This window comes from Salminus brasiliensis, chromosome 22 (assembly GCF_030463535.1).
Source record: "Salminus brasiliensis chromosome 22, fSalBra1.hap2, whole genome shotgun sequence".
NCBI lineage: Eukaryota > Metazoa > Chordata > Actinopteri > Characiformes > Bryconidae > Salminus > Salminus brasiliensis.
In genome coordinates, this window is record NC_132899.1 from 11,453,019 (window position 1) to 11,474,705 (window position 21,687).

A 21,687-nucleotide genomic window follows, 5' to 3' on the forward strand; every position below is an offset into this window, starting at 1 on the left:
TTAAGCTGAGCTAAAGGGTCAGTTCACCGTGTGTGTGTGTGTGTATGTGTGTGTGTGTGTGTGTGTGTGTGTGTGTGTGTGTGTGTGCTGTGTTCTGTTGCTTGTGCGCTCTGCCGCTAGAGCTGTTACCCAGATGAACTCGGATTGTTCACAGCTTTCTTTATCTCTGCTGTAGGGTTAATTTGCTACGGAGAACCTTCCCTGCTGTAGACAAACCTTTTTTAGCATCCCTAATGTTCTGCTGATGCGTAACTGCCTCACACCATATTGAACAATCTCTCTGTTGCTGCTGCCCAGCCAGGGTCTGAGTGATGGTGACATCCTGTTTGAGTAAGCTGCTCGTCTGTTTTCTGCAAAATCACCCTCATTGTCACAATGTGTTCCTCTCAGCCCGATCTCTAATCCCTCATCAATAGAGCTAAAAGACAAGCCTTTAATATCACTGACATCTGGGGATTAAACAAGACATCACTCCAGCCCCTCTGGATTTTCCCCCTGTTTGCTGGAAATAATGATTGGAGACAAATTTCGGTCACCATTTAGCCTGTTAGCCCTCGAGTGGTAAAGGACTGCTTAATAGTGCAGAAGTAAGCCCTGGTGCTGGGATTCACTTTAAAATCCCAGTTGTGCCATGTGTTGTCTCTCGTCGAGTCTGTGAAGCTGCAACGATTTCCCACTGGGAGCAAAAGGTGCTTGGGCTTTTTGTTTTGTGAATAAGCTGCTAGAGGGACTGGACAGCTTTTGTCTGTCTGGTTTTCTTGGATTATGATTCTGCAATGGTGTGGTTGGTGTGGCGCAACGGATAACACCTCTACCTGCCAGTGAGCTATCACGCCATGTGGTTCAGTTCCCGGTTTGAGTATGCTGTGCTACACCAGAGTTGGGGAAGACTCCTAAAACAACACTGGCCCAACTCTGTAATGCGAGTAACCTTGTAAATCGCTCTAGATAAGAGCGTCAGCTAAATACCATACATGTAATGGGATTGCAGTTCAGTGTTTTTACAGTCCTACATTTTTAACATACAAAACAAATCACACATACCTGCTTCTACATTTCTTTCTCCTCTTATGCATGATGTAGCAGCACAGTTAATCCAATTGAGCAATATTACATAATGGAATAAACAAACAGCAAATGAAGCCATTCTGTGCTTTGCAATCATCATTTTCTCATCTTCTGCTTTTTATACAGATGGTGTGATCTTTTCTTTCAGAATTTGCTGATGTTTAATTGAATCCATAGTGAATTTACCAGGTGAAATGTCCCCTGCGTCACTGGCTGCAAAAGCCCAAAGCATTATCTATCCAACCCCTCTTGCTTAACAGTTGGACAGGTGTTTCTGTAGCTTTATTTCTCCAAACATAGCTTTGCCCAATGTGGCCAAAATGTCCTATCGTCATCAGTCCTCAGGACGTCACCAAAATGCATCAGGAATCAGATGCTGAATGTTGTGGTGAAGATGAAGGAAAAGGTTTTCATAAAGGTGTTATTTGGTGTTGCTGCACAGTAAAAGAAAAAAAGTGCACCACCACTCCACAGTCTTTTTTTTTCTCCCTAAAATCGTACAAAGCAAAAATAATAAATAAATCATAAAAAAAATGCTTAAAATGTTTTACACAATCTTTAACTTTTGGCCTTTTGGAGATGCGTTCATCTTTTACTTACTGAGCTATTCACAGTAAAACATTCTGACAATGGATGCTATGTGGAAAAATGTAGTACCTGGATTCTGTTTGCCATTGTGCTTCTGAATCCTAATTCAAATCAATCTAAAGAAATTCTCAGAAAATATCTCTTTTAGACTTTTGAAGAACACTTTTGACATTTCAAATTCTATTCAGCTGAACCTTTAGGTGAGAATTTCTGGCATCTGGTGGAAGAGAAGTCCGCTTGGAATGCAAGATAAGCTATTTTGTAGAGACACATGTACATACCCTCAAAGCACAGGCTCTTTGGCCTTGAGACAGGTCAGTCTTTTACTGCTCTTTTCGGATGGAATTGGAGGAAGTAACAGTGGTGTCTAGGGAATATAGTGAGTGAAAAACACATCAGAGCAAGAAGGCAGGAAAAAGCTTTCAGCGCTCCTTAGTGTCTGTGCTGTGTCCTCACAGTCACTCTTTATTTCTGTATCACTCTGACACAGCTCTGTCAAAAGGCATATGTAGTGATACGTGAGCTAAACTGTCAAGTTCCAAACTTGATGAATGTCAACTTGGCCATGCTTTGAAAGGGCACCTAGGATGCTGTTACAAACTGTGACTTGGCATTAATTGCAGCTACAATAAAGTTTGTGATAGACACTGGCTCTTACACACAGTATTGGTATTGGCAATAGAGAGCACCGATACCATGAATCTTACTGATGTCCTACATTTTTTTTTATTTAGGATAAGCTATAAAAAGTACAACCTATAAAAAGTGAAACACTATAAATATCAGGATTTGCAGCCATCTATACTGTATTTAAGTCAGAGTTGATATCGGTATCAGTAGTCGGTATTGGCAGATACTTCTGAAAATCTGGTATCGGTATCAAAAAGGAAAAAGTGGTATTGGTTCATCCCTAGCGTGTATATGCTGAAGGCATCTCCAAAAGAATGTCTTTTATATGAGACAGGAGCATTTACTTTAATGTGTGTCTAAATGTTTTCTTTTCATTTAAACGTATTTGTTCCTTTAATTAATTCCAAATGTTGTAAAAAAAAAAATGACATGACCGCAATAATGCACATACCATTATCTTTCAGTGAATCACACAAGCAGAGCCTTAACAAGCCAGAATTTAGTCGCTGTGTTTCTTCATGTATAATACATGCATACACACAATCAGTTGTTGGCTCCTCATTTGAGCTGTCAAGACTAGCTAAACTTGTATGACTTCTTAGACACTGTTTTCCGATTAAGATGCAGTTCAACTCTGAGTGTTGTGCGTTTGCTTCGGCTCGGGGGGGGGAAATAATTCAGGCTGGTGTGACCTAGCTTATGTGACCATGACAAAGCTCTTATTATAATAAGCATTGCTGGGCACTCGAAATACTTAAAAATGAGTACACTGTCCCGAATGCTTTCAGAAATATATACAGGCATTTAGACGAAGGCAAATGGAAAAGCCTGTTGTAATTCAGTGATGCATTCCACTGTTTCTAAAGTAGGGCAGTGCTTTAAGTGCTTTCACATACATTATAGGTCCTAATGTTTGTGGACACCCCTACTAATGAAGACATTCAGCTACTTGAAGCTGCACTGATTGCTGACACACAGATGTGCAAAAAAACACACACAGCTTGTCTAGTTCGTGTAGAGAAGTACTGCCAATAGAATAGGACTCCCTGGAGCAGATTTAAAATATTAATTAAAATATAAACCTACTGGCTCCATGCTTAATGTCATGTGTGGGCTAGAGGGGTGTAAACCCCCCAGCATTGTTGTACTGTGGAGCAGTGGAGAACGGTGTTCTCTGAATGTTGGTGCTCCATCCAATACTTTTGAGTTGGATGAGTTGGGGAGAAGGGATTGAGGTGGGGTGGTGGTACTTGTGGATGATGGAGCCTTACATGTTGGCACCTCTTAGCATCAAACTACACCTAAGACACCTTTGAAATCCTATAAGATGTTAAGGCCTCATTTGAAACTGCATATCTGATGTTTTTAGAGTACTGTGACTTTGACATATTTGCCACATTCTAATCTGGCAGGTGTTCTTCACCACTAATCAACATTTTATCATAAATGGACCAATAGAAATGCTCCAAAGTGACTTGGAATAAAAGTGTTTACACTGACTTCCACTGAAAGGTCCTGTAAAGTAAAGCTGGATCATGGTGACAGTTCAAATGGTGACCCCAAGCAGTAACTTCAAACACCTAAGAGCAGATTTTTTGTGCATTTTTATACTGCCGACATAGCAAGAGACAAGGAGGAAATCTGTAAATATAAGGAGCCTTTTTTAACCTCATTTTAGATTTTCATTCCATTAATTAAGTACTACATTGTTGGTGGTTTCTTTCTCTTTTTGTATGTTTTTTTTCCACCAACAGATTATAGGGGTTAACCGAGAAGGATATCCTTCTTGTTTAAATCTTGAAATGTTAATCTGGGATTAGCCCGGCCTGAAGAAGAGGAAAAATAAAAAAACTGACGTCAAATTGTGAACTGCGCTGATTTATGGCCCTTCTTTCTAATTTTAGCTATACGTCACACTGTTGTGTTGCATACTGATAAGATAAATCATGCAGTAGAACCATGTTTCTTTTTTCAGAAAACACACACACATGCGTAGATCTCATTAATTTTCTACTGTCTTTCCTGGTTGGTAAAATCCTAAATCCTGGGTGTTCTTCAAATGTTGCCTCTTTCTTTTAAGCACCAGTCAGACTGTGAAATTGATTTCTTAGCCTATCAGTTCAATTCAAGGGAACAATGTCTTGTTTGTCGAGTTGATTTGATTGATTCTTCATCTTTGATTTCCACACTTAAGAGGCACACGAAGCTAGGAAGCATATGTTTCCCTGCATTGTTGTCATATCTGAGCCTGAATGAGTGAAGTAGAATCAATAGAAGAGCTCATGCATGGATTTGTGGGCATAGGAACAAACTTCTAAAGAAAGCTGGTGGTCTGAGACACAGACACTGATGTGCTTAAGCTGCAGTGTTTGCTCCTCTAATTTCAGTCACCTGTAGACCAAGGTCACTGAACCTGCCTGGACAGGTTATTCGTACACAAAATTCAACCTCAACAGCAGGACCATGCACATGTTGCATGCTCCTGAAAGTGTTGTAATGCCAGCTGAACAAGCCTGACAACAGTGTTGAAGCTGAAGTAGTAAAGGGAAGTGATTTAAACCACAGGAGTACAGTTGATTTGTACCCTGTTATCCCCCCTGACATTTTCTACAATTTAATCATTGTAGTTTTGGGTCACCTAGCAGGTTCTTTACAACTGCACGGTTCATGTCTTACCTTCTCTCTGCTTGTTTCTATCCACAGGTGGCTATGGTTCAAGTGGCCCAGCACCCTTTTCCCATGGTGGACGTTCCTGACCATGCCCACTATACTATAGGTTCTGTGATCTTAGTCATTGGCATCACTGGCATGGTGGGCAACTTCCTGGTCATGTACGCCTTCTGCAAGTAAGCTTTTAAAGATCCCTCAAATAACCTTGTAAGCCTGCATTTTAAAAAATCACTGCCAACAGGTTTTGGGTATATACAGTTGAAATTAAAATGATTCAATCTCCATTAAAAATTAGTTTACTTTTTCCAAGTTCATGTACAAACTTTCAGCTGTATTATTTAAATAGCTCATCACAACTAATATCACAAGTTCAACACAAAATGTTCCTTTTAAATAACCCCTTCATGACTTAGTCAAGCACCCTTTTGCTGTTAACACCTGCAACAAACGTGATGCATAGCCACACACCAGCAATCTTAGTCCATTCCTTGTTACCAGTGACCTCCAGTGCACTAATATTCTTTGGTTTGGAGCTGCAACTGCCTTCTTAAAATCCCACTGGAGATTTTCTATGGGGTTCAAGTCAGACAACTGTGATTCTGACTTGAAGATTCTGAACTGTCAATCCAGAATCTTCCAGGACTTCTTCTGAAACCAAGCCATTCTTTTGGACGGTCCAGTGATGCATAAGCTTCAGCTTCCTCACAGAAGACATGACATTTTCTTTTAGGATGTCCAGATACTTATATATATATATATATATATATATATATATATATATATATATATATATATATATAGTACTTTTTGTACTATCAGTCCTTCATTTAAGTGAAGTGAAGTGAGCTGTTAGTAGAAGTGAACAGATCTAGACAAATCAAAATTTCATGATTACTGGACCAATGGAAATGCTCTACAATTACATGGTATAAATATATTTTTACATTGACTTCTATTACAAGTTAAGAAGGTTCTTCTCCTGTAAAGTTTCCATTTTGGAGATACAAGGTTACTGTCAGACAGTGGCGATATACATTATGTATGTTCACAATATATCAAAATAGTAAACACAGGAAAGGCATGTGAGACCCTATTAAAACACATTGAATACTGCACAGTCAGAGTATGAAAGGGTGACTAGGGAAGAGGATAATCCATTTGACCACCCTAGATTAAGGTTAGCAGGCTTCTGATGTAAAGTTTATATGCACTGTGAATCAGTATGTGTTGCCAGTGCCTGGAGAAAGAGAGTGAGTTTGCAGTTTAAACTTCTCTAATCCTTTGGGTTTATCAAAGCATTGATGGAGAGGACTTCAGGCATAGATAGTGCTCTGCCTTACATCTAAGGAAAGTAGTGCCAATCCCGCCTCCGATCCTGATACAGATTACTGAATACATCTCAGTCTATACTCTCCACCCCTTTCCCCCCAATAATCTTCCTAAAGGGTCCCAATGGAAGAGCCAGAAAACTGTAATTCAATGTGTAACCAAAGCCTGAACTCTCTCTCTCAATATATTTTGTGCCCCTGCAGGAGTAGAAGTCTGAGAACACCGTCCAACATGTTCATTATTAACCTGGCCATCACTGACTTCCTGATGTGTGTCACTCAGACACCAATCTTCTTCATCACCAGCATGAACAAGAGATGGATCTTTGGGGAGAAAGGTAATGCAGCAGTCAGCCAGCCTGCTTAATCGCTTTCTGCTTTCATCTCCTTTAATGGTTGGGTTCCAGGCCATCGTTGCCTCTCCGTCAAAAGCTTGGATAAAGAGTCTGACGTCACGGCTGCTCGAGAAGCTGTGCTTGAACATTAAGTGATTTATGTGAGATTCATTCATGTGTTGTTGTTTTTTTTTTATGTGGAAGAAGATCTGATGGTGATAAAGGACCCTAGATGGAGAGGCAGTTGGTGGTTTTGGTTCAGACCTCTCTCTTCTTCTGAACTGAGAGCTTGTATACTAAATGAGCTATGCTGGTCTTGGTCATCACTATCATATACACTATATCTCCAGTGGTGTCCAGACATGGCATAATTTCTATTGAGTGAATGCAGCTGCCTTAAGGTGGGCACATTGCTGACACAGGTTCAGTTGAGCAGACCCAACCTGTAGAATCTCCTGAGAACAGAATAGCAAAGCACTGGAGCATTCACTTATGAGTTAAAGGTCACCATACCAAGCCTCAGCTAGAGATGTAAAAAAAAAGCTGTGGAGCAGTGGAACTGCGTTGTCTGGAGTGATGGAGCTACATCCCATTCCTTTGGCATGATGTGGAGTGGAGTTTGAGATCCATTCATGTAATCATCTAAAATCTCTAATGCTCACACAGCTGAATATAATCAAATCCTTATAAGCACAGTTCCAGCCTTCCCGGAAGAGTAGATGCTGTTACTGCATCAATCCATGTCCTATTGATAGTTAATTAATACACTTAATTTATGTTTAATTACAATCTACAGCTCAGATGTATGGTTGTAGTGTGAGACGGTATTGTATGAGGGGATGCATGAGGGGAGAGTTATCTGGGAACTGGACCTGGGGTTCAGCTTCTGATTTAAGCTTAAAGGTCAGACCTTCTCTTGATTAACAGAGAAGAACTGAGGAACAGAGAGGAGATGGAATGGTAGGGTGCAAAAACTTGTCTAACTATCTTGGCAGATAGCAAACAAGGAAACTTGAGACTCCTCTGAATGTTAATTAATTAATGGTAAAACTGCAACATAAAGAACTTGTTCCCTGAATGCCCTACAAGCTTCAAATATCATTGATTGGCCGACATAAATAGTTTTTTTTACACCAAGTCCCCTAGAACCTGTCCAGCCATCCATAAAAATAATCACTTAAAGTACAAACTTATTTAAGCAGTCAATCACATCTATGCTTCATATAGATTTAGCTATGATATTTATTTGATGATGCTATTAAATAATATTATATATATACTAAAATGAACTATGAACTGGGTACATGTGCAAGAATAACATACTCATAATAAACATATTGTTTCACTTCAATCAACTGATTTTATGTGAATACATTCTCACAAAAAGGTTCATTTATCAGAGGATGTTTTTATGATGGATGGCATAGAAGGGTTTATGTCATTTTTTATTTCTGTCAAATTAATTTGTTTAATTTGTTTATGAATTTCTTCATATGTGTTTATTCTCCTGATTAATAGCTATATAAATATATAAATGTATATATTAAAAATATATAAAGACATAAAGCATTTAATTATTTTTTTTACATTTTTGATTTTAAAACTAAATATGTGCTGTGACTGAAATTTGTAAAAAGAACATTGCATTATAATCATCGAAAATCAAAAATGACAAAATAAAAAAGGTTATCATTTTAAAATGACATTTATTTAAACAAAATGATGTGATTAAACTCATACAGAATTGAATTTATCGTATTCATATAATCTATATATATAAATCTATAAAAGATGATACATTTCTATAATTTGTATTTGAGATTTTATATAACAAAATGATATGCTCTGTGACATTTGTGATCTGTGATCTCTCTCTCTCTCTCTCTCTCTCTCTCTCTAGGCTGTGAGTTGTATGCGTTTTGTGGTGCTCTGTTCGGAATGTGCTCTATGATCACCCTGATGGTCATTGCGGTGGATCGATACTTCGTGATCACTCGCCCTCTGGCCTCCATTGGCAAGATGTCACACAAGCGCGCCCTCATCATCCTTGTTGTTGCCTGGCTGTACACCATGGGCTGGAGTTTACCTCCCTTTTTTGGATGGAGTGAGTGAACCACCAGACAGTCCACGTTTTTATTGCTCTCCAGCTCACAGCTGGGGGTCCCTCTGGGCTGGGTTGGGTAACACTGGTGTATTGTGTTCTTTGTGTTCTAGGTGCTTATGTTCCTGAGGGATTGTTGACCTCCTGCACGTGGGACTACATGACCTTCACGCCATCTGTACGCGCCTACACAATGCTGCTCTTCATCTTCGTCTTCTTCATCCCCCTGTTTATCATTATATATTGCTACTTCTGCATCTTCCGTGCCATTCGGAACACCACCAGGTCAGCTCAAGTTGATTATCTGGGTGATGATCCTACTTTAGATAGCTGATGGAGAGGATGATGGGATATACTGAGATTTGAATTAAGTGAAGTCAAATTATGCCATTAGGATGTTCCATTCTTATTTCCACAATTTGTACAATTTGGCTTTGAATTTGAAAAATAGATTATTAATATGAAAATTAAGCAAGCATATGAACTGTGGTTCATATATATATATATATATATATATATATATATATATATATATATATATATATATATATATATACACATTATATTATATCTTAGAGACATTATACTGTATATATTGACATTGAGACATTCAGACCCTTTTCAATGACATATGAAATTTAACTCTGGGGCCACCCATTTCTCTTAATCATCTTTGAGATGTTTCTACACCTTGATTGAAGTCCTCCTGCGGTAAAATCTGTTGATTGGTAAAGACCTACCTTTGGAGATCAGAGACAGGATTGTGTGGAGGCGCAGATATGTAGAAAGCTACAACAAGTTCTGCTGCACTGAAAGGTCCCAAGAGCACAGAGGCCTTCATAATGCTTAAATGGAAGAAGTTTAGAAGTTTGGGGCTCTTCCTATAGCTAATCACCCCACCAAACTAAATAATGTGGGGAGAAGGGCCTTTGTCAGAGAGGTGACCAAGAACCCAATGGTCACTTTGGCTGAGTTCCAGAGATCCTGTGTGCAGATGGGAGACACTTCCAGAAGGTCAACCGTCACTGCAGCACTCCACCAATCTGGGCTTTATGGCAGAGTGGCCAGACAGGAACCTCTACTGAGTAAATGAAAGCCTCTCAGGAAGGACTTTCGGGCTGTGAGAAACTGTGAGATTCTCTAGTCTGATGAAACCAAGATTGAACTTTCTGGCCTCTATTCTATGTGTCATGTCTGGACAGGAAGACTGGTCATGGTTAATGAAAAGCTGAATCGAGCAAAGTACAGAGATATTCTTAATGAAAACCTGATCCAGAGTGTTCAAGACCTTAGACTGGGCCGAAGATTTACCATCCAACAAGACAATGAACCTATGTACACAGCCAAGACAACTCAAGGAGTGGCTTAGGGACAACTCTGTAAATTTCCTTGAGTGGCTGATGGTCCTCATCCAACCTGACAGAGTTTGAGAGGACCTGCAGAATATCCCTAAATCCAGGTGTGCAAGAAGTACAGAAAGGATATATAAAGGATACAGTCAGGCGACTGTGACAGCCACTTCGGACTCTTCCAGGACTTCTTCTGAAACTAAGCCTTGGTGCACTTTGATATGCTTGAGATCATTGTCCTTTTGAAAGGTACAATGACACCCAAGCTTCAGCTTCCTCCCAAAAGGCATGACATTTTCTACTAGGATTTGATTGAATACATCTTGCTCTCCACATGTGGCAGGTGTCCACTGCTGTTTGAGCAATAAAACAATTCTGATTGCAACACTGTATGTATAAATGTATACACAGGTTTTGAGCTTTTCCTCCCCACAGCATATTAATCATACCCTTAGAAAACATTGGCCCTGTACTGTTTGTGTGTTTTGAATCTCTCTCTCTCTCTCTCTCTCTCTCTCTCTCTCTCTCTCTCTCTGTGTGTGTGTGTGTATGTTTGTGTGTGTGTTACAGTGCTGTGGGGAAAATCAGTGCAGAAGGAGGAACTACCAAAGACTCAATAAAAAAGTTCCACCGAATGAAGAGTGAATGGAAGATGGCAAAGGTGGCCCTCATAGTCATCCTGCTGTACGTTATCTCCTGGTCTCCATACTCCTGTGTGGCTCTGACTGCTTTTGCAGGGTGAGAATTAATACATTCGTGGGTCATCCATTGTTACACTTTAAGGGGACTGTCCACATGACATTTAAAGGCCCATGCTGTTTATTCTCGTGGTCTCATTCATCCTATTTCATGTTTCCCGCTCTTATTTTGCCATGAATGTTCAGTCTCCTGTATGGTATCCTGTATGCTAAATGCTGTCAATGACTAAGACAATTCAAATGGACTTTTACAATGAAGACCTTCTCAATGTGAACACATGATAAATACACTAATTAATAAAAACACATTATATATAGACTACAGCACAGCTTCAGGCTTCATAATTCATATACTGTACATAAATGTAGCTCAGGCAAAATGTAGCTACATAACTAGTATTCTAGCAGTAAATGAGTGGAACAAATAAAAGGAGCAAAAAGCAAAATAAATAGCACATCTGTTATCACAGCACTGAATCACAGCTAAATTACAGTAGACTACAAGTTGCCAACCAAATAAAACATGATCATTGTTCTCTCAGATGCTGTTTAAATAGCTGTGCTCTCAGGAAATGAACAGAAAGAGGATTGTCCAGATTGGTCTGCCGAAGCCTAGGAAATCCAAGTTTTTATTCCCAAAGAGGCTTCCAAATGCCAACCTACAACAAATACCATAATCCTTTTCTATGGACAGCGTTTCAAAATCACTACCAAGTAGCACAAAGGGCTTGGGTCATTTCAAACAGCTCTGGATGGAGCACCAAGATGTAGGTTATGGTGCTACTGTGTGTGTTTTGACTCCAAGTTACATCACTGTGAGTCAGACACAGACTACCGAACCCTTACATGTGTTTACCTTTCATGCCATGGTGTTCTCCTCCAAGTGAAGACACAAGATTTCATATCTGTCATCGATGAAGTCTTTCAGTAACATGGGACTTCACAGATTAATTTAATCACAGTAGTTTCACTCTGTTGAGTGATGAGTTGCATTTTGTAATCCTATTAGAAAGCCATTTAATTGAATGCTCAGTTGTGATATTCGTTACCATGTTGCTGACATGGTTCATTCTAAAATGATTAATGGCTACTTTAGTGGGTTCTAAAAGTATTCAGACCTCTTTCATTGTTGAACACTTCACTGTGCGGTGGAGCTGATTGTGAATGGATATAACTGGCATTTGCACCCATCAATCTACACTTAAACACTCATCATCAAAAGATAAGATTTCTCTATTTATTTATGGTTTTTGCAGAATTACACAGAATGCTGACGTTACTCTTTTTGCAACATATGGTGCATATAATTGACACTACATGTTCTATTCAATGAGGGAAATAAGGTCAAACAACCAAAGATGGGATTTGGGAGTTTTTATTACATCAATTTGATTGTAAAAAGGTCTATCATGCAGTTGACACCAGTTATTTTCATAAAATGTGCTTGTTTATGTTAAGCAATCTGAAAAAACCCATATGAAATTTAGGTGGGTTCACTGGACACTTTAGGAGAAACAGCTGTTTGTGTTCATGTTTTTCCATGTACACAAACTGTACATTCAGGATTGTAGGCCTGTTTCATACATAACACACGTGGTCCTTCTGGCAGTCTTCATGCCCTAACCTTGTGTAATTATGATGTAACCACTTGTCAGGCTTTCTCTAGAGCTAACGGTCTAATGAATATATGCCTGACTTACATTAAGAGAGAGAGCAATTTCACCCGCTTTCCGACCTCTGTGCAGAATAATGAAGTTGTGATGGGTTGCGACTGTACTGTTTGAGAGCCAGGCATTGTGCATAATGCTGTAAACGGTTGTGTTGTTTTACTCTCTCTCTCTTTCTCACTTTAGTTATGCCGACATTCTCACACCCTATATGAACTCGGTTCCTGCTGTGATTGCCAAGGCTTCAGCTATACACAACCCCATCATCTATGCCATCACACACCCCAAATACAGGTACTGAACCACACTGCTGTCTGGATAACCCTGCTGAGTAAAGGTACACTGCTAAAAATAAAGGTGCTGCAAAGTGGTCTTTGAGGGATGCTATAGAAGAACCATTTTGGTTCCATAAAAGAGCGAAAATGCTTGAGATACTTGAGTGATGAATCTTTTAAATGTTAAAAGATGTGGATGGAACAGTTCTTTACCAGTTTAAAGGTTCTTCATGCTCACGTCCCCATTTAGCGCCGTAATGCCTGTTGTTTTCAACCCTGGTCATAGAGGTCTGCCCAGGGTTGCCTCCAACACACCTGATTCAGCTAATCAGCTGATTAAGAAGCCCTTCCTGAGTTGAAGGGTAGTGTGTTATTGCAGGACACCACTTAAATGTGCAGGGCATGAGGTCCTCCAGGGCCAGGGTTGGAAACCACTGTTCTGTGGCTAGGCTATGTTGGTATGGTAAGTGAATAGCTACCGCTGACGGTTGCAATCCTGCCACACTCATAATTGGAAGTCAAATCAAGCTATGGTTGTTTGAGTCAGGTGTCTCGAGGGCAGTGAATATGGCAGTGCTTGAGATCAGAGTGGCAGGGATCCATGACAAGGACCCCAGGGTAAATAACCAGTAACCCAGTTCATCCACCCTAAAGGAGTAGTCAATCCAAAAAGACATCGGGTAAATTGAACGCAACCTTGCAGCTCGGCTGTAATGCAAACAACAGGGCGATGTAGACTTGTGTATATGTAAGGAAAACACAAATCCTACAGTCTGATCTAAGAGACAGTGGTTTTGGAATAAACCGTAGTACATGCAGTTTAATTGATCCTTTTGACTGTGTTATTTATAAAGCTTTGCTGGTTACAGTATTTTGCCCTTTGTGTAAATAGGTACTAGTGCACGTTTTCATGTTTCCTTAACTAAGTTAAGTTTATTTATGTAGCTGTCCTTTGACTCTGCCACAATTTGATTAAGATCTACTCAGCCACTCATAGCAGTCATTGTGTACTGTTCCAACCGGAGGCTAACCTGGTTTTCTTTTATCTAGCTACCCACTGATACGGCCACATTTCTAGCTTGAAATCCTCGGCTACACACACTGTGTGGTAATTTAATCAGTATATGTCAGGTGAAGCCCATCCGCCTATCTTTTGTTAACTAAAGTAATAGGTTTACCGTCAGATTAATTATATTAAGTATGGCAAACAGTAGCTGTTCCCAAAAGAAGGGACAGCTAGGTAAACCTCCACAGGACTCCCCTAAGGAAACACACACACACATTCTTAGCTAACCACCTAGCTCTGAGACACTGTAAATAAACTGACTGAAAAGGACTGCCAATACAATAGGACATTCTGGAGCAGATAAACATGAAACTGTAGACACCATGGCTAATGCCAGGCATGGGTTAGAGGAGTATAAAGCCCCCAGCATTGAGCTGTGAGCTTCCTTCACTAGAATGAAGGATGGTGCTCTATCCAGTACTTTGGATGGGTGATGTGATGATGTGGTGATCATCCATCATCTTGTCCTTTCTTGTCGCCGAATGCAATCAAATCCTCAGAGCGATGCTCCAAAATCTCAAATTATTTATTATTATTATAATAATTAATGAGCAGGTGTCCCAATACTTCTAACATAATAATTCTTATATAATAATTCTTATAGTGTATGTAGTTTTACCTAGCCTTGAACCTAGCCCATGAATTGCAAAGATTTTTGTTGGACCACATATAAAATTAAATCTAGCTGATTCCACAAAGCAGAACACATATCTGTATACAGTACCAGTATAGTGACAATAGCCCAGCACTATAACCCCCAAACCTTAGAAACCACTTCCCTACTTTTGTATTAACAGTAGCTTGTATTCTGGGCTGTCCTTTGATGTTTAATGAGATTAATATTTAACAAAGTAAATATTTTGTGCAAAATGCAAGAACAGACCATGCCTCCAAACGGGTCTACCTCAGACTTTAGGCTAACATTAGCATGTTAGCACTGTTTGTACATTGTGGTATATGTGCTTGCATGGGGCATGCTGGTATAGAGAGTATGACCGCACTTCTAGTTACCCATAGGACGAACGCTATACCACCACTGGTTCCAGCATTTTTCTTTGTCATTCTTTGTCAGAGTTATAGACGCCTATGATTCTTTAAAAATATGGAACTACTAACATCATCCTTTGAGGTTGTGCAGGTCTGTGCTGTTAACTGCTGCACTTTATTTACTTCAATTTAACAGACAGTCTTTCCATTCCTTCTGTCCTCTCTCAATTATTCTTCTACTCCTTCATCTTCTCCTTCTCCCTCCCTCCTGCCTCTGCTTCCCTACTGCTGTCTTCTGTCACCAGGTCTGCTTTAGCCAAGTACATCCCGTGCCTGGGTGTGCTGCTGTGTGTGCCCCGCAGAGACAGGTTTACTAGCAGCAGCTTCATGTCCACACGTCGCTCCACCGTCACAAGCCAGTCTTCAGAAACCAGCAACAACCTGCGACACACCAGCAAGTCCAGATTGTCCTCCGTGTCTGACAGCGAGTCTGTAAGAACACAACTTTACCCATTCACACCATGACCATTAATCTGATCAATCTGAGGTTTTCCTAGCCATAACATAAATGACCGGTTACATGACTAACTTTTATTACTATTAAGCAGCAAGTAAGCAGTCAGTTCTTGAAGTTGATGTATTGGAAGCTGGAAAAATGGACAAGCATAAGAATGTGAGCCACCGAAGGACCCAGTTGTAATGACTAGACAACTGGGTCGAGCATTTCCAAATTTCAGGCAGGTCTTGTGGAATGTTCCTGACATGCAGTGGTCAGTACCTGCGAAATGTGGTCCAAGGAAGGAGAACTGGTAAACTGAACTGGAAAAGAACTGGTCAATGGAAGTCCAACCTCACAACCCACAGGACTAACACAGGACTGCTGCTAATATCTTGGTGTCAGATACAACAAGAAACCAAGTCTCGATGTGTCAGAGCTGTTTTGGTGGCACAAGGGGGTCCTACACAGTAGTAGGCAGGTGGTTTTAATGTTGTGGCTGATCAGTGTATTTGAAATAGTTTGTGTGTGTAAAATGTAATCATATATGACATCACCAAGCACTGAAACAGTCCATCATCCACTTTAGAAACTTTCTAAAGTATTTAATTGCTTGGGAAACAACCATGTCTTATTCAAAATCATATGTCCACATTAAAAACCTCCACCCTGGAGAGTGACTTAAAGAACACAGTAAATAAGGAATCCACATACATCTTCCTCATACTGAGTGTCTACTTCTATCTGGCATTTAATATCATTACTGATGTGTGTGTCTGTGTGTCTTAGGGCTTGACAGATACAGAAGCAGACCTGTCCAGTGGGACGTCGCGCCCTGCCAGCCGTCAGGTGTCATGCGATATCCGTAAAGAGCTGGCGGACTTTAGACAGAGCAGCTCTCTGAAGGTGAAGGTGAAGGGCCGGGACTCGGGCGGCTTCAATAGAAACTGCAGCCAGAGCCCATCCGAGCCAGGTCTAAACCGCACCACCTGTGCATACATCAGCGTGAGTGAGAATCCATGTTTATCACTCATGCCACGAAGCACATACACTATATGGACAGAAGTAATGGGACACCATTCATTGTGTCTATTAAAAAGAGCTGTGAGGATTTGATTGGATGTTGGATGACCACCACCCCACCTGATTCCCAAGTCCCCAGCTCGTCCTGAATTCTAATGGACTAGGCAGTGTGTGTGTATGTGTGTGTGTGCATTTGCACATCTATGTCAGCAATGGGTGCAAGGAGGAGGTGGGAGGAGGTATCCACAAACATATAGCGTATCTCACTCTGTGGATCAGTCTTAATGGATTCGTGAAATTAGAGGACACAATTGGGTGAACTTATGACAGGGGTTCCAGAGAAGAGAAAATTTGAAAATTGTGTTGTAAGTGACATTGGCCCTTGAGAAATGACAATTAATGATGCAAGTATGAGCTGTTGGCTGTCACAGCAATATGAGATCATAAAAGCTATCTTCATAGAGAGGCTAAATCGTGTGAAGCCACGTCTATGCTGTATATTCACCACGCAGTAATTAATCGAAAGGGAGATTAACTCTACTCTCATGGGTCTTGTCTTTGTGATGTAGCTGTGCTATCCCTTCTGGAGATACGCAAACTCCCACCCTCCCACCAGGTTTCTCTTACATATCAAATCAAGGCATGTTCTTCAACTGAACCTCCTGTTATCCTCTGGTCACATCTAGTTATCCATCCTTCCTTAGTTTTAAAGTGTACATGTTTATGGGTTATTGATTTAATATAAAGATTCAGACCTCATCTACAATAAATCAGCACATGCCATGCAACCCTTTTTTAACATATTCAAACAAATGGATATTTGATCTTCATTTGGACGATATTGTGAGAAGAAGGCAATATAACGAAACACATACAACTGAAGATATGTCTTTTTAAAAATATTTGACAACCATAAATAATAGAAATGCAATGTTCTTGTGAGGTGAAATCAGGACACCCCCACATTGATTACTACTCAAGATGGCAAAAATAGAATCAGGTGCACAACATCAGCTGCAAATGATTAAAACATGGTTAGCTGGTTTAAACCTCAGATGTTTAAAGGTGCACGTGTTTGTCACTGTACAGCGAAATGTGTCCTCCGCATTTAACCCATCTGGTAGTGAACACACACTCACACACACACATGTGTTAGGGGCAGTGAGTACACACACACACCCAGAGCGGTGGGTAGCCAACTCCAGCGCCCGGGGAGCAGAGAGGGTAAAGGGCCTTGCTCAAGGGCCCAACAGTGGCAGCTTGCCGAGCCCAGGAATCGAACCCACAACCCTGTTATCAATATCCCGGTGCTCTAACCGCTGAGCCACCACTGCCTTTTAGTTTGGTTTGCTCCTGATTGCTGAAGTTGGTGGGATCGCCATGGTGAGATTCAAAGAGCTCTCTGATGCCTTCAGAAAGAAGGTTGTAGATGCACATGAAATCTGTGATTCCACTGTCAGCAAACTCATTTACAAGTGAAACAACTGCCAAATGGCCAGGTCAGGCCATCCAAGCAGGCTGCAAGATGCGTAAGGAAGTCTCCAACTATCTTAAAAAGACAACACGGCACGTACAGGTAGCTCTTGCCACGGCTGATGGTAAAGAGCAGCGTTTATCATCAGAAAGAGACTGCACAAGTTACATGAGAGGTGTCCAAAAAAGGATCTTCAGGGCAGGACTACCCTGCTGACAGTTCTAGCTCAAGACCAGCTTTTGCTGATAGCTTTCATAAGGACTGAGGGTCAAGGTTGTTGCAAGTAATCTAGGCAAAAACATATAACCTATACTGTTAAGATAGCTGGTTAACCAGTTTTAACCAGGTCAACCAGCTTAAGCTGACCAGTTTTAAACTGGTCAACTTTGCCAGAGAACACCTAGACAAATATCAGGACAGTGGGCCTTGGACAGATGGGTTTTGAGTTTTGACCTGATTTTTTTGCAGACTCCCTATAAAAGCCAAACCTGTGCATTTAGAGAGGACTGTATTTTTGTACTTTGATCATATATTTTTATATTTTTTAAATGTTTTTCTGTTATATAATACATGAAAATGGGACATCTCCCCACTTGTGCTGCTTCTTTTATGGAAATTGTTAAACTAATTGATTGGAGAAAAAAAATCATGCATACACCATCTAATCCTCCCTGTCAAACCAACTCTAAACAATACTTCCCCTCAATTTAGCTTTGTACAAATAAATAAATGGTGATTATTTTGCCTTGTTAATGGACTAAATAAATCAATTGTAACCCCACCCCCTACTCTCCATTTACCTACAGCACTGTGGTCTAATTCTGCCCGCTACGATTTTGTGCAAACATGGGCTTGTGTCCCCCAACACAACTCATTTTAATGGGACTGATAAGAATATTATAGTCGACTGATAAATTCTTTACAAAGTGTGTTTGAAATTAAACTCAGCAATTGATTTTGGCCCCTTTCTGCCCTGCCGTGTTCTGAATCGAATGTAATAGATTTTAACGAGGTCACAACACTGTGTGGCCTGAAGTAACAGGTTGATTTAGGTCACATGGTTGGATGGATCATTGTGTAGTCCAGGTCTGAACTGGACCGAAATGAATAGGACTCCCTCTCTTCCTGTGTGATTAAGGCTGGGCATATAATTCTCTAGGTCTAATCTTTTGCTTTTTGAGATAATCCCCATAAACAGCCTCGTGTCCACAGGGCCTGGCTCAGGGGGAGTGTGACCGGTGTGTCCACTGAGTGGCACTCTACAGGCATGCCACCACTCGTTCTGACCAGCCGACAGTCCATTCTAAATCCATATGCATTCATATGGAGTTGGTCTCCTCTTTGCAGATCTAACAGCAGGTTTGGAGCTCTGTAGTTATTAAGTCAGCAGAGCTTTGGTGGCTTTTATGCACTATGCTCTGAGCTCAAAACCTGGTAACCGTCCTCTGTAACTTTACGTGGTCTTTGACTTTGTGGCTGAGTTGCTGTGATCCCTAAATGCTTCCACTGTTTAGTAATACCACTCACAGTTGATGGTGGAATATCTAAGAAGGGAAGATATTTTACCAGTAGCAACAGTGACATCCTATCACAGAACCACGCTGGAATTCAAGGAGCTCTTTAGAACCACCCATTATTTTACTGATGTGTGTAAAGGCAGACTGCATGACTAGGAGCTTGATTTTATAAACTTGTGGCAATGAGTCTGAATGAACTCAATAATTAAGAGGTGTCCCAATACTTTGGCCATGTGGTGTAAAACAAGTTCCTCTCAGAAACATTTATAAAATGAATTCAGAAAGTTTCAATTAGTTGGAAATTACAAAAAGTTTGTAAAAGATGAATCCAGATTTATAAGCATAGCCTTAGATGATCTTAAAATGGCAGAGAAAGCCTCACATTTAAAAACTGATCATTGAAGATAACTTGACACAACTGTTGTAAATATGTAATAATTATACTTACAGTTAGAATCCTTCAAATATTTCATATAACATCTAAAATACTTAAATATTGAGTAATTTTAAAGGTATATTCAACCTTGTAAGGAATAGTACTTGTTTAAATCATTAACAACATAATTATCATGGTGTATGTCTCTCAATCACAGACGGTGGCAGATAAAGATGATATCTCCATGACCGACGTTAGCCAGTCCAATCATCTGCCGCCCACTGTAAGTGCACCACTATTGATTTTTGTGCCTGCATAGCTGAAGCGATTGCATTCGGTCACAATCGTTAATCTGTTTTGCTCAGTTGTCTGTGTCACTTTCCATCATGTAGCGATAAAGATCGACCTGGAAATGAACAAGCAGCTTGCTTGATTTCATTTCAATGTAAATGCAAGCTTGACTAACTGCAGTCGCACTTTAATCAAATGCTTTCTGGATCAGAAACACTGTTACTTTCAAAGGGGGAAGTTCTAAAATTCACAGAACTCCTGCAAAACCCAGTTATGATATACCGCTCTAATAAAACTGTCATTTAACTAATCTTTGTAGGCTGTGTGTAGTAGTCCAGGTTAGTCTTCAGTTGGGAAAGCTCAAAAACTGGAATGTAATAAATACTGAATAACATACAGAATCATAGGGAATCATATTGGTAATTTGTACTATTGCAGTAGTAGTATTTGTCCATAAAGATATGACAGTTAAAAGAACATAGATTTGGTTGCTGACTTCTGTGTGAACTCCAGACCCTGTAGAGATTTGTTCAGTCTCACCAGGAGCGCACCTGATTTTAATTTAATGAAGTATTGATAAGATGGGCTGGGTTTAGGATGGTAACTTCAAACATTGGGCTTTTTTTCGGTGAGTAATGGAAACTTGCCGGCATCTTAGTGGTTAATAGTTTTTATTAACAGAGAATCTGCATTGACAGAGCCAGTTACCTAAAGTCCTAAGGCTGGATTTCATCTGTATCCAAGAGGCTTGCCTTCGATATTTAGTTTGCTGTACAGCGCGTCAGTTTCTGAAAGACCTTCAAGGGTCCTGCAAGGGTACTTAGGAGGCCCTCAGTGGGAACTGCTGTGCTCACTGAGGGGGAAAATGTACTTGTTGTTTAGAGTTTAAAAGTTGACTTTACAAATGATGCCCTTTGTTCTTTGTGTTGCACCTTGGCAGCAAAATCTTCTCACAACAGCCCAGCTTCAGCCTTAGCTTTTTTTTACTACGCTGAACTTTTATCCTTCTCCTTTTCAATTTCAGTGAGATATTATCAGAGGCAGCGTTGATATTAAATGAAATTAGGTCAGGAACGTCTACTTACACAAGAAAAGCTTTTAATCATTTTTAATTCACTGGCATTATTTACGCTCTCTCTCCTTCAGCCTCTCGTGATCTCGGAGCAAGCTGACCATAAGAACCTCTTGGCTCTGATTCCATCCATCATTGTAACCTCGGAGTCCAATCTTGCCCTGCAGTCTGACGGGGCCAGTGGGCACCCCTCAAAATGCCTCCCCGGTGCTTCTCCAGTGGCCTCTGTCACCATGGAGCCCCTCGGAGTGGACCACGTGACAATCTCAGCGCCCAGCAGTATTACTAACACAGCTATTCCTCTAGACGGAATCTGAGCAAGCTCAGACCTTCCTCACTCTGCTCGTATCTTCTCAACTTCTGAAGCTGAAAAAAAACAACAACCAGCATGTACTTTATTTTTTTGACAGTGCAGTTGTCTTTTCTACATGTGGTTTTGTTGAAGTAGAGACGGCGGCCCAGGAGGCCTTGGGTTTGTGTGTGTTTTCATGTGGGCTCATCATTCTCACGGTGGACAGAGTGTCTTCCGTTGTCCGGTTCTTCTGAGAAGCAAAGCAGCAAACTGTATCTGTTTATTGCAGAATGGACATGGATCATTTACAGTGTTGACATGACGAACAGAATCAGTGGTGACGATGGAAAGTCCATTTTCAAACTTCCAACCTGATAGGCTGCA

General features: G+C 40.5%; 1 protein-coding gene across 1 annotated transcript in view; it reads left to right on the top strand.

Moving 5' to 3' along the window:
• opn4b (opsin 4b) overlaps nucleotides 1–21,328 on the top strand; it is a 30,187-nt gene extending 8,859 nt beyond the window's left edge. Inside the window, exons 2-11 of the mRNA XM_072666933.1 lie at nucleotides 4,990–5,132; nucleotides 6,489–6,622; nucleotides 8,520–8,723; nucleotides 8,834–9,005; nucleotides 10,640–10,807; nucleotides 12,621–12,728; nucleotides 15,068–15,254; nucleotides 16,048–16,263; nucleotides 19,866–19,931; nucleotides 21,086–21,328. Of these exons, the coding sequence (XP_072523034.1) occupies nucleotides 4,990–5,132; nucleotides 6,489–6,622; nucleotides 8,520–8,723; nucleotides 8,834–9,005; nucleotides 10,640–10,807; nucleotides 12,621–12,728; nucleotides 15,068–15,254; nucleotides 16,048–16,263; nucleotides 19,866–19,931; nucleotides 21,086–21,328 (1,641 nt within the window). The remainder of the gene's footprint in view (nucleotides 1–4,989; nucleotides 5,133–6,488; nucleotides 6,623–8,519; nucleotides 8,724–8,833; nucleotides 9,006–10,639; nucleotides 10,808–12,620; nucleotides 12,729–15,067; nucleotides 15,255–16,047; nucleotides 16,264–19,865; nucleotides 19,932–21,085) is intronic.
• Nucleotides 21,329–21,687: the final 359 nt, after the last annotated feature.